At 43.9% G+C, this 14237-nt stretch overlaps 1 protein-coding gene across 1 annotated transcript; it reads left to right on the top strand.

Annotated features, from left to right (window-relative positions):
- Positions 1–11016: 11016 nt before the first annotated feature.
- Positions 11017–13131, top strand: slitrk1 (SLIT and NTRK like family member 1; the record flags this gene model as incomplete). The annotated part of the gene is made up of 1 exon (XM_080519496.1): positions 11017–13131. The coding sequence occupies one exon, from the start codon at positions 11017–11019 to the stop codon at positions 13129–13131; it is 2115 nt and encodes a 704-aa protein (XP_080375622.1).
- Positions 13132–14237: the final 1106 nt, after the last annotated feature.

Here is a 14237-nt window from a genome sequence, read left to right as displayed (position 1 = left end):
AGCCGGGGGGGAAGAAAGAGGAGAAGAGAAGCTAGCGTGAGGGTATAACAAAGTACATTTGAGAGTGAAAAGCCCTGATTGAAGAGCTCTGATCTCTAACTGGGGGCCCAGATCTGTCAAGCCTCTCAAAACCAGGCCTCTGATCTCGCAGGGAAGAAGGAGGATGAGTGGACAGAGTTGTCACCAAATGACAGAAGACCACCTCCCACCGTCACAGGAAGGAAGGAAAAAAAAAAAAAAGAAAGTTTTTTTTTTAAGAGAAAAGTGGAAAGAATGTGAAGTGGAGGTGCAGCTCCAGCACTGTACTCACCGAGACGTGGCGCCGCGTTCGAGTCCCAGCTGGACTGGAGAGCGTGTCGTCATGGCAACGAGGCACAGCCTGATGCCTGCAATAAAAGAACATGATGAGCAAAGTACGTCTTCTCACTTTTAATGTAATGCTCTGATTGTTTTTCACCAGAAGTGCAGAGGATAATGGAATCCACCGCCATTCTGTGCAGACAGCGATTTAGTTTATACATATAGTTTCTTCCATTTTTAATATTCAAAGTTATTCACTTTTCAATGTTTATTGAACGATGAACTTTCATTCTTTCATTTATTGTTGTTTGGTTTAGTTTTTAATTTAATTTTCACATCGTTCTGGTTGTTTATTCACTTGTTTATTCATGTCAGCTCATGTTAATCTATTCTTTAACCTCAATTTTACCTTCTACAATTTGACGTTTTAATGTCAAATTATTCGCTTATGTATTCTCTGCAATAATAACATCATTATTCAATCCAATCACTATGTTATAAAATATTCTCATCTTGTTTTTTTTATCATTATTATTGTTTGTCATTTTATGATTGTTGCGATCATTCTTTTTATCACTGTCCACTCACACAATGAATAATTCCCCCAAATAAAAGATGATCATATCTTATCTTCCCATTTTTCAAAATTGGTTTCGAGTTTTCGACATCTGAATACTGAGGCACTCAAATTGATTCATATTTTTTTTAAATACATATAATTTTGCTATATCGATAACATCAAATTACAATTTGTACAATGTAATTAAGAACAAATGAGTATTTGCTTAGTTGTTTTTCTCAACAATTATTTTGAAATGCCTTTGATTTGTCAGTGAATCATCAGACGTTAATTGTCGTCAGGAACAATTTGTTCTTGAACGAAGACACACAGAACACCTCGGATCGTTTTGGCCCTCGGACTGTTCAGTTCTAACTTATTTCCCCCTGCACTGTTACAAAAACGACTATTATACGGTTGACCTTTGACCTTTAGTACAAGTCCTCAGTCGAGCACTTCCACTTCAAGCCAGAAGGATTTACTCCAACGTGGACGTGCTCTGTTTTTTGAGGAGTTTGTCGTCTTTCGCCAGTCGACACATCCAGACAAACACCTAGCAAGCGCTGGTCGTTTCCCCCCGTCGCTCAGTCGCTGGCTTCGATTTATCATGAATGGCTTGCGAGAACTAAGGAGCACTTCTTTTCATATGATTTTCTGCCAATTACCGAGAGATCAGGGCTGCTCGCTGACTCTCGCTGCCATCTCTTCCAAGTGAGGAGAGGAAGAAGAAGAAGAATACGAAGAAGAAGAAAAAAGACACTGATTCAGCAGAGATGAACTGGCTGCCATGGTAACAAGCTACGGTGGCATTAATTGTGGCATCTTAAAACACAAAACCAAGGATTTGTCTTGAAGGATCCGTAGTTTTGTTTTACCTCTTCACGAGCGAGAGAGTGAGAGAGAGAGAGAAAGAGAGGACCCACGTCACTGCCAGGCATTTAAAAGGTCACAAAAGACGACACATCACTCGAAGAATAATAGAAACAAGGACCCTCAAACAAGATTCAGGCCCGGCTTTTATATGTAAATGACGACGTAGGAAGACATATAAAAGAAATACAAATATAAACAGATTCAAAAAGCAGAGCTTTTCAGAACGACAATTAAAGAAGAGGGGGATGGAAATCGAAATTTCCTTCATCGCAGTTGTCATCAAGGGGAGTTTTAGATTTTATCTTTGCATTTTGCTTTTTTGTGGTTTATTTCACAAAGCATCACCATGAGGGGTACGGTGACTAATCTCACTTCAAAATTCTTTGTTTGGTTGTTAGTTGAAGGAAGGAGGAAGGGAAGAAGACAAGGTTGGAACAAGGAAGGAAGGAAGGAAGGACTAATATTGGATATATTGTGATTCCACAGTATTTACATTTTTGACGATAGAGAAACAGACTTGGAATCAGAAATTTGCAGGTTCAAATCCCAGAGTGGACAGGTCACCACTGTGGGCCCCGAGCGTGACCTTTGACCCCCACCGGGACACGCTGACGTGACATCATAGAGACAGGACGGGTGAATCCCCCCAGCGGATCAATACAATATGATTAGTTGGTTATACTGGAGAAGAATAGTTATTTTTGAGTCAAGCATGTTTAACGTTCCTGTCATTGCCATTTCCAATGTTTCCCTCGAGTACGTTCACATTTTATAGCAACCCCCCCCCCCATCTTCCGCTATGAAAACTCGTCCCCAAGGTGATCCTGCCTCCACTTAATGCTTGTAAATCTCGCCGCTACATTGACTCCAGCTTTTTGTCTCTGTAATCGTGATTCTCTGCAAGTTGCCTTTTTGCAGCGACATGTTGCTTCTCTCTCTCTCTTCTTCTCCCAATTGGCCAGTTTTTCATGGTGATTATGCCGTGACTGGAAGGAGAGGGATCATCAAGAAACTTCTATAGTTTCTTGTATAGAAATGCATCATGGACTTTTTTGCTGCAAGGCTTGCAGGAGATAAATTTAGGCTTTGGTCAATTCTTGAATCTGGAGCCGATGATTCCATTATGATGTTTGCTTTGCACAATGATTTCCATCTGCAACACTTATCATGCGAAGGCGAGTTCAAATCAAAGAAAAATGTGAGATATTCACAAGAAGCCTGAAGGATTAGGAATGTAATGAACTAATAACTTGCACGGTCTGAACTATTTTCATCAGTTAGAAACGCAAAAAAAACCAGCTTCTACTGTCAAAACTGCTCGAGGAATTTGATTTTCTTGCGCCGTTTTAGTTTTGGTAGAGAGGAACTTAACCTCGACGGGACAGTGACTCAAAGCTGGAATTGAATTATTCTCCGTTTTCTGGCGAGGGGCCAACACTCGTGTCGCACTTTTGTTGCGTTGCGAGAACTCGACGCCGCCGCGGAGAGACGCTCAACGAAAACAAAAGGCAGTTTTTTGCCGTCTGCTGATTCAGCGTGTGTGTGTGTGTGTGTGTGTGTGTGTGTGTGTGTGTGTGTGTGTGTGTGTGTGTGTGTGTGTGTGTGTGTGTGTGTGTGTCGGCCATGTTTCGTCAGCTCGTCAGCTATGAGTTGTGTTGGGGACAGGGAGGTGGTGGAGGCCCGAGTCCGTTGATGGATGCGTATGGATTTACAGTCAAACATTCTGCTGACCCCCCCCCCCCTCACCACCACCACCACCACCAACTCAATACATGGGGGAGGGGCTGCTGCTGCCGCTGCCAATAGCTGTATCGACGTCCAGTCTGCACTTCACCAATCTTTTTCTGTACATGACACATCTGCAGGACATTGGGAGCATAATTAAAGAAAAAGGAGTCTTCATTTCCCCAATGTTTGTGTGTAATTTAGAGATAAAACACATCAGATTTCTAGATTAATTTTAAAATAGATACTTCTGCCACATTGTTCAGATAAACGTATCACTCAGCAATAGCAGATCTTTAATAACTACATGGTGGAGCGTGTTTTTCTTTCTTTTTTAAGGAAATAGTCATGATTTTATTTAATTCACCATTTTGGGGCTTATTTTTCAATCATTTCTTCTATTGAGAGACACACAGTTAACATTTTGAATTTTTTAAAATCTGTAAAATAGCTGAAGTCGGAATAATTTGTTCTTTTGATCAATAACTTTAAGTTCTTTTCAGTTCATCTATGATGCCACAAAAAGGTCCATCCACCTGAAAAAGGCCTTGTACATCATTAAAGTTAAAAAAAATAAAATAAATCTTTTTCAGACCTTCGACTTTTTTATAAATTATATCAGTACTTTTCTCAGTTTTATTTGAGCATGTGTACTTCTCCAAGAGTACAGAATATAAGTAGCACCTTTGGGGATTCGCTCAATTCCTTAAAAAGCTTCACTTTAGCAGATCTACTGTAGAGAAAAAAAAAAACAAAAAACCCCTTTGGTCATGATTAAGCACTTTCTCCTTAAGTGTGTTTTCAGAGTTTGGCGAGATGTCAGGCGGTGTTTAAAATCTTGCTGGAATCATCCTCGCTGATCAAACGACGTTCACCCCCGATGTGGGGAATCTCCACGACGCCCAAACAAGCGCGCCGTGTTTCCAATGCCGTCTGCAGACTCCGAGCTGAAACATGCTGATGTGAAAACAAGCTTAGCATAGCTCCTGACCTTTCTGTAATTACCCGTGGAGTAATAAATGAAAAAGGAAAAAACACTCTGGGAGAAGGCACTTAAACCGAAGACATCTGGAGGAAATGGGGGCGACGTGGCTGCTTCTTGCCCCTTCGACAACAGTGAATAAAAATGTGTCGTGTATCCGCACGCTGAGGGCAAACACAGTATTTGTTGTTTGACAGGATGATTTACAGGAGGCAGCTGAAGGGAGATGTTTCACATGCAATTGTAGGGTTTGTTTTGCAGGGGCGGCGGCGGCGGCGGCGGCTCCTGTTCTCGCCAAATGCTGTAATCACTTAGGAAAGATGAAAAATAAGTCTTCCAACACAAGCCTGACAGAAGGTCAAGCAGATTGCACCTCCTGTTCAAACTGAAGAATTCTTTGAAATACAAATCTCAGACCGGGGGATTAATCAGGAATTTGGAGATTTTTATCAAACAGGTAAGCACGACCTGCCTCAGCGCTTCATATCGGACGTGAAATAACAGCTTGTTTATCTGAGTGTCTTCTCCCTGATCGGTACAACAGATGTGAGATGTAAATTGTGAGCGGCGGCGCCCGACGGGTCGCCGGCGAAGCTAAAAGCGGCTTCGCACAAACAACAATTACATAAATCATTCAAAAAGCCAAAAAGTCATTCGGCTCTTTTAATTGTGTTGTTTCATCGTGATCTGATGACCACAGGGGACAATTAATTCACCTTCAAAATTCCCTCGGAGGCAACAAACGTCTCATAAAACACATTGTTCTCACATATTCTGCAGCGTTTCCAGCACAAGCTATGCAGGTTTGGACAGGTAAACATGGGCGTAGTCCAACATTTTAGCTCAGTTTAAAACAGGTAACGTTTATCAGGAAAACTGATTTAAAAAAAAAAAAATAAAGACAAATAGTGCTCGTGATTGACTGAAAGAGCCGTTTTTATCACTTTGCCACAAATCAAAATTTAATTAAAATGAGGCAAACAGCTTAATAGTTTCATTTATAGTTTTGACAGACTCACACACAAATTTGCATTTGTGAAATATGAATTATAATTTAGGATGGGAAACATTTTGTTGCATTCTCAGCTGATTTGAGCCATTTCACTCTTCTATTTGACCATTTTGGCTCCTTATCAACGAGTTGTACATGTTTCTCCCTCACTTTAGTACCATTTTTCTTTTAGTAATTCCAGTCATTTTTAATTTCAGTCAAGCTGTTTTCACATATTTCCCCTTTGCGTTCTTCTTTAAAGCCCTTTTTAGATATAAGTCCGTTTGAAAATGACTGCTGCGTAAATAAGATGAAAACAAGCTCAAATGTTTATTTACGTATGTTTTCCTGACAGCTTCAGGAAGCCACTAGAAAGGCTAAAGAGTCACATGTAGGAGGCTGAACTTGACTGGTTTAGTGCATTAGAAAGGAATTTCCATCACAAACAAGCCCTAGAGCCTGATGAATAAATATAGCACCTTGTCGGTAGAGAACTGAGAATTAGCAGCTCCACCTTCCTCGACTAGCAACCGTCGATTCAATCCTAAAAATTCTTCTGTGTACTTACGTTGAGTGTCGATTAGCTGGAGCTCCTGCTCCTCCATGTTTTCATTTTTCTTCTGCTCCGACACACCTGGAGTTCACATCCTAACGAACCCCTCAGATAACGAGCTGCTTATTACAATCAGCTGTGTTGAAGTGACGTACAGTGAAACTGCCATTAAAGCTTCACACAGACCAAGTGTTCTTTATTTACCGCTCAGGAACATTGTGGAAATGCAAGTTTCTTTAATGAGACTATAAAGCTCAAGGATGTAATTAAACCTCAGAGCGAGTTATAATTCAAGTATTTACTCAGTATTTTCCACCAACAAGACTGAAAATCCTGATTTAAGCCTCATGAGGTTCACTCAGCCACCGTCTTTGTGTAAAGTACTTTCAATATTTTTGTACTCGTTTTAATGTACATTTAACATATTTGACATCTACGTCCAAACACTTTCTATAAAGCTTCATCCAGCTCGCAAAATAGTTCATTTTAACAAGACGCTTTAACTTTAATTCATCTGAACATTAGAGGAAATCCCACTGGACCTCAAGTTAATCACTTTAATAAAGTAGTATGACTCATTATTATATGTATTGTATAATTTTCTCTCCATAAAACTTCAATTAAATCATAATTACAATGTTTTTTGTTTCTATTAGACGTCCTAGTTTCATATTTTGGGGGATTATATATCTGGGCAAAAAGTTATTATGACAAATAGCCACATACAAAACCAGACGTACATAATAAGCTGTTAATAGATAAATGATCCACTTTTATCATGATTTTAGGAAGTGCAAGCGTCTGTATAATAGTCACATGTTCACACTGTGCACTGCTTCCTTTCTTGTTAGGATCTAAATGAATGAATCTATCCGCGCCGTCACCTTGTCAACATGTGATGCTCCGATTTGTCTGAGTCTGGTTTTTTGCCGGCGCCCCGGACCATGTATACAAAGTGCTGCATGAACTGGTCTGGTCCCACGTCACACTAATGCAACTCGACAGTATCTGCATCACATCATGATGCTGGGCTGCATGCAGTTATTCCTTGGGATACATTCATATTCATAATCCAATTAGTTTTGACTCCGAGATAAGGAGCTTTTTTTTCCCTTCTTACCCTGATTCAAACATGATTTATCCTGTTTGGGGGATTATACCACAGTCTAAATGTTTGGCCTACAAGGACTGAGTCGAGCTAAAATACATTCAGAAATGTTGATCTGTTGGTTTCCTTCAGAGGGAACGAGACGCTGAAGCGTGAAGAAGCTGTGCTTGTGCTACTACACCCCCCCACCTGCTGTAGATGGGAGGCTGCACATGCTGTACATACCATGCTACTCGTTACGCACTCCCAGGAAGCGCACTACAACAAACCAGCAGGATTCTTCTCCAACACCCTCCTCCGCATTAACTCCCACAGCCACCACCCACACTCACTAACACACACATCCCACATCCAATTAATTAGTGCCAATGAGTGATGTGCCCTTGGCTCGGCCGCGTGACCGTCCGCCCTCGGCCTCTGTTTGCCGCGTTGCACACCGGGGACCCCGGATTGACAATCAGTTACTTAGTTTGGCTTTAATGCAGCGTCCGCATGCTTTGATCTGCCCCTCAGCGGGGCTCCACACCAATTTCCACACTCCACAAACAAAACGTCCATTAAACGCAACAGCGTCGTCCTCCAAGAGAGGAAGGGGGGCACATCTCGCCCTGAAGGAGAGTCAAAGAGAAGTGAGACTTTCAGCTGATGAAATGGAAAAATCCTGATTTAAAACTGTGAGGATTACCATGCCACATCATCATGCGCTATTTGGCAAAGGAGCTGCAGAATCTTAGCGACGCGCTACAAAAACAGATTTTCTGATCTCAAGTTGGGATTTTGAGCCGAGCTGCGAGAATGTGGAGATCACGTGTAACCTGGGAGATTCAGACATCTCATCTCTTCTCCGGGCATGGTATCTGGTATCTGATGTATGGTTCAGACATAGTTATTACACTCAGCTCGTCACCTGTACAACAGATTATTTTCTCAAAATATCACCATGAACTGTTAAGACGTTGTGAAGAACGGAAAGACAGCTGTGCAGCTGGTATAGAACATTTACCCTCTCTATATTTAGATTGTTGATGTAGTGAATGTTTGTTTGTGGGGTGTCAAATGTATAGGGGTGAAAAACAGAGAAGAAATAGGGAGCTGGACTTTTGAAGAATAAAAATAAACACACACGCGATGACCACAAACAGCCAAGAAAATAAAGAAACAAAATGAACCCAGACAGTAAAAAGATACAGAATGACAAGAAATAGTGACAAAAAATATCGAAAATGACCACAACTGGCCAGAAAAAGATAAAGAATGACCTCAAACAGCCAAAGAATGACACAAAATGTCCAGTGAGAGCCAGAAAAAGAGTATTGTGGTAAAAATAATGGCCCAAGGACCTGAGGACAACCATGACACACAATGGCCTGAATGCTCCTCTCGTGCTCTCCATAGAGAAAATAACTTGTCACAGACGTTCCCGACTTCAATAAAAGGGTCATTGAGAGTTTTGCCACTCAGAGAGACACACAGACAAAATTCCTGCATGGATGAGACCAAATAAAATGGACAAACACTTTAGCACAACATGATCTGCTATTTGACAAACTGGCTGTGGTTCTGATCACATTAGGAACACTCAGCTTGATCACTGTGTTCTGTACAGTATTCCTACATTCTCATTTATTTTCATACTAAAAACATGAAACACTGCAGTGCAATCTATAGAATTTCATATTGTTATATATATGTATAACTAATGTTATGCTGTGATGTTTCTGCCACTAGGGGGCACTGTTGCGACAGTCAACAGCTCTGTGTGTGAGAATATTTTAACCTAACAAGTCAGTTGCTGCCAATTTGGTTCTAAACTTGTGTTTGTGCAATATGCTATGCATGTTTTGTGAAATAATGCCTCCTGTTATTAATATTGGCATTACATAATGCACTGCAGTGCCCTGTAAATCTATTACCATGGAACTCATTGTTGTTTGTCGATGATACGGAATGTTTTGTTTAATTTGTGGAGACATTACAGCAAAAAATAGAATTTTCCTCTAAAATATGGTTCAGTGGGAGGTTCTATGAGAAGCTCTGGAGCCACAGCTCAGGCTTGTGGCTCTGGGACTGGATAGCTTTGCTCTTGGTGGCCAAAAAGTGCATGTAGAGGAAAAAAAGATGGATCCCAACAGTCAATACATTTAAAAAAAAAATTTTAAATACAGGGAGAAGAACACAAACCAACAGGTAGGCAGAGAAGCTGACAAGCAGCAGCAGAAAGAGAGAAAACAACAACAGCAGAGAGACAGACGGGTGGGCAGGGAGGCATCATAACCAGCCCGTGGACCATAATGGGAATGCTTTACAGCCGTATGTAGGTGGTCCTAATGATGTTTTGCTTATTGTGAACAGTGCTGATGCTTTGCTGGAGTCTCCTGACTCGCTCAGATTGCTCTCTTACCGCGCACAGTTGTTTCCTCACCGCAAAAAAAACAAAAAAAACAAAACAAAAATAAAAAATGATGTCAGAGAGAGAATATTTAACTTTTTTTTCCTCTCATGCTCTCAATTCCAACCTCGCACTGCAGATGGAGGAGGAAGAGGAGGGGGAGGAAGGGGGGGGGTAACTACCTCAACTCTCCGTTGCACCCCTCTTCACTCCCACCTCCTTTAAATCTGATGTAATAATCTCAAATAGCTACACCAATCGATGAGAGATTACACAATTCCAGAGCCCTTCTTCTTTTGGTTTGTTATTACAGTTGTAGATCTATTTTTGCAAAGGATTTTTTTTTTTTTAATCGTGAAAGGGAGAGAGGGAAAAAAATAAAAAAAGAAACGTCACGCACACATGCGCATATAGGGTGCCACACTGACGCATCGTTTGTTGTATAGTCAACTGTTTTTTCGGCGGAGTGAGGCATGCCTGTAGCGGATAATTGTTTTTCTTTTCTTTTCTTTTTTTTTTAACCGCATTCAACAGTGTTTCCAACGCAAAGAAGGGGGGCGAAGTCTGGACTGTGACGCTGGCGCAAACGGAGCGAGATCTGGCTTTGAGAATGGGGGACTAACAAAATAAAAAAAAAGAAGCAGCTCTAACTGAGGTATCACGATCCTAACGTGAAATCTCACCAGTGGTTTTTGACGATGGCGAGTTGGACACTTTTACCATGGAGCTGCGAGCTTTAACAGAGAAAAGACGCAAACCTCTTTACGCACGTCTGGGCTGGAATCTAAAGCTGTAGAGAGTGATTTTTATTCTGAGAAAAAAAAAAACAAATCTGATCGCCTCTCTATGTGGATTGATTTTTTTTTTCTTGTCTTCTCCAGCATTCCCTCAGTGAGTCGACGGATTTTTGCCATTACAGCTCAGTAGAGGGTGTCAGATCTTTCTCGGAGCTCCGCGCTAGGATGAACACAGTCTGCGCGTTCCTCTTTTTGTGATTCCCGGGGAAAAAAGAGAAGAAGGAGAAGAAGGAGAGAGGAAGAGGAGAGGCGAAACGCCGGAGGATGTGAGAAGGGGGGGATGCGGGTGATCCAGCCCCGGCGCAGGGTGTGAATTCAGCACCAGGGAGAGAGGACAGCTCCCGACAGCCGCAACGCGCACCACGACCGGGGCAGAAAAAGACGCGGATTTGTTCATTCTGCTTCCATTTGTCCCCGTTCTCTCTCTCTCTCTGCCTCTCTTCTCCTGCCAAGGTCAGTGTTAAACGAACTGGGGGGGTTAAAAAAAAAAAAGCCGAAAGATGTGTTGGAGTCTCCTGCCGGAGCCTCGGAGGATTCAGTCGGTGTGAAAGAGACGTTTCTGTGGCTGTTTTCATACTGGAGCAGGTTAGATGCAGCATATAAAGACTGCCTTATCTTCTATTCTACATGTCTACAGCTACCTTTTCTTTTTTTTCTTCTTCTTCTTCTCCGTACTGATGCAGACTGAATTCACAGCTCGTATGTCTTGAAACCGGGAATGAATCCTCCACGTTGAAAAATGCTGCTTTGGATTGTTCTGCTGAATGCGGCTCTTTGTGTTGCCAGTGGAAATGTTACAAGGGACGTTTGTAAGGAGCAGATATGCTCCTGCAACGAGGTGGAGGGAGATCTGCACATAGACTGCGAAAAACGGAGCTTCACCACTCTGCAGCATTTGACTGGCCCCAGCTCGCAGTTCTACCACTTGCTGTTGCACGGGAATTCGCTATCCAGGCTATTTCCTAACGAGTTCGCCAACTTTTACAATGCCGTGAGCCTGCATTTGGAAAACAATGGCTTGCACGACATTGTCCCCGGCGCCTTTCTGGGGCTGCAGCTGGTGAAAAGGCTGCACATCAATAACAATAAGATACGATCATTCAGGAAGAGTACATTTCTGGGGTTAGACGACTTGGAATACCTCCAAGCTGATTTTAATCTATTGAGGGATATCGACCCCGCCGTTTTCAGGGACCTTAATAAACTTGAAGTGTTAATACTTAATGACAACCTCATCAGCGCGCTACCTATAAACGTGTTTCAACATGTGCCCATTACGCATCTCGACCTGCGGGGGAACCGAATCAAAACGGTGCCTTATGAGGGGATCCTTGAACAAATACCGGGCATTGCGGAGGTTTTGTTGGAGGACAACCCGTGGGACTGTAACTGCGACCTGGTTTCTCTGAAGGAATGGCTGGAGAACATACCGCATAACGCACTGATCGGGCGGGTGATCTGCGAGGCTCCCACCAGGCTGCAGGGGAGCGACCTGAACGAGACGTCAGAAGTGGATCTGTGCCCTTCACTGAGCGGCGGAGTGGACACCAGCCTGGTGGCCCCTCCCACGCAGGAGGAGACCTCGCAGCCCCAAGGCCCGCGTCCCACGCCTTACAAGACCAACGGAGACGCCAGCGGGCCCCCCACGCCCGGCGGCCACGGGTCCAAGGGCCACTCCAAATCTCGTGAGAACTGGCAGCTGAAGACGAGGCCCACGCCCGTGATGACAGGTGTGAACGGCGACCGGGAGCAGCTGCATAACGTGACGTGTCCGCAGCCGTGCAACTGCAAGCTGGTCGGCTCCAGACAGGGGCTCGGGGTGAACTGCGAGGGCAAGAAGATCGAGAGCCTGGCCAACCTCAAGCCCAAGCCTCTCGCCGCGCACGAGCTCAACATGCGAGACAACAACATCCACGCGGTGAAGAAGAACCAGCTGCTGGGCTACTCCAGCCTCAACCTCCTCGATCTCGGTGGGAACAACATCAAGGTGATCGACAACAGCACTTTCCAGAACCAGAGCGAGCTGCGGTGGCTGTACATGGATAAGAACTATCTGGATACGCTGATCGCGGAGATGTTCCTGGGCCTCGTCAATCTGGAATATCTCAGTTTGGAATACAACGACATCCAGCTGATCGTGGCAGGCGCGTTCGGCCCGATGCCGAACCTGCGGGTTCTGTTCCTCAACAACAACCTGCTCAAGTCTTTACCCGCGGATGCTTTCCTTGGGATTTCTTTGTCCAAAATTAGTCTTCATAATAATTATTTCCCCTATCTCCCCGTGGCTGGCGTGCTAGACCAGCTCAACTCAATCATTCAGATCGATCTGCACGGGAACCCGTGGGATTGCTCGTGCAGCATCGTGCCCTTCAAGCAGTGGACGGAGAAACTGGGCGCCGACGTGATCGTGAGCGACCTGAAGTGCGAGTCCCCCGAAGAGTTCTGGAAACGCGACTTCCGCTACGTGCGGAACGACCTGCTGTGCCCCAAACTCTACGACAGGATCTCCCCCACCTCCCTTTCCAAAAACAGCACTTTCACCCTGGACTCGGGGACGCGCCCGGGGTCAAACTCCTACCTGGAGCCCAACAGGGTCTCCATCTCGGTGCTCGTGCCCGGGCTGCTGCTGGTGTTCGTCACGTCCGCGTTCACCGTGGTGGGAATGCTTGTGTTTATATTGCGGAATCGAAAGCGATCAAAGCGGAGGGACGGGAACTCCTCCGCCTCGGAGATCAATTCCTTACAGACAGTGTGTGACTCGTCTTATTGGCACAGCGGGCCTTATCACGCAGACGGCGGCGCGCACCGGGGCTTCGACTGCAGCACGCACCTCTCCACGACAAACGACGCGTAAAAACAAAAAAACCAAGGAGGGGAGGGGGGACCTCTGCTGTAGTCTCGTAGTGCAATAAGCCCCAAACCAGACTGGATTACAAAACAGTAACACGGACAACACTGACCTACACACATGACTCACAAGCAGAATCATCTGCGGCGGTGCGTCATGGCGCAAACGCAAAACTTGTTTATGTCTTGTTTTCTCCAGTTGAAGCAAGTAAGTCAGTCTGCTGCTGCTGCACAGGCCCCACTCTGTAATATATGTATATGCCAGGCCCCCCCACCCTGTGGCTGATACCACTCCCTCCCTCCCTCCCTCCCTCCCTCCCTCCTCCCACTTCTGCGATTTGCCGCAATCGGACTACGGATCTGTGCGAGACAGAAACGAGGGAGGAGAAATAAAACAGAAACAAGGGAGTGAGGGATAGGGCGTGTGTGTGCGTGCGTGTGTGTGTGCGTGTGCAGGCTCGAGGACAAGAGGAATGGTGCACGAACGCATGAATGTAAATGTAAATACTCGGACCGATGTATCATAATCTGCATGACGATATTTCGCATGGTACAAACACACACGCGCGCGCGCGTGCGCGAGAGACGGCGAGGAAAAAACCCATAACCACCATAACCAACAAAGAAGCAAATCTCGACCCCTTTCATGTTATATCAATATGACGACTATATATAGATATTAAGAATTATATATGACTATTACAAAAAGTGCCATTTCTCTATTTTTTGTGAACCTGCAGTTAGGATTTGTATTTGTTGTTTTAAACTTGTTTGAAGAAAAGAGGATTAAAAAAAAACAAACAATAACTATCATGGGGAAAGGAAGTGATGCTGTCAGTGCATGTTCTTCTTTCTGTTCGTTATCATTTGATTGTCGATAAATATTTGGGGTTATTTATACCGTACTAGGTGGTGCAGATTAAAAACCCGCGTCTGCGCAGTCATCATCTCCTTTTATGAATGTAAAACTGTGTTCTTTTATGGTGTGCCAATTGTTGACTTTTCAAGATATCCAGACATGCAGATGAGCATGACCAATTAACGTCACTCAGATGCTTATGCTGCAAAGTTAATGTAGCTAAAAATAACAGTTCTGTGTTTTTTCTTTCTTTT

The sequence above is a fragment of the Blennius ocellaris genome, assembly GCF_963422515.1.
Source record: "Blennius ocellaris genome assembly, chromosome: 24".
In the NCBI taxonomy this organism is placed as follows: domain Eukaryota; kingdom Metazoa; phylum Chordata; class Actinopteri; order Blenniiformes; family Blenniidae; genus Blennius; species Blennius ocellaris.
The sequence above is the reverse complement of the archived record's forward strand: the minus strand, read 5'-3'. Positions and strand labels throughout refer to the sequence as shown.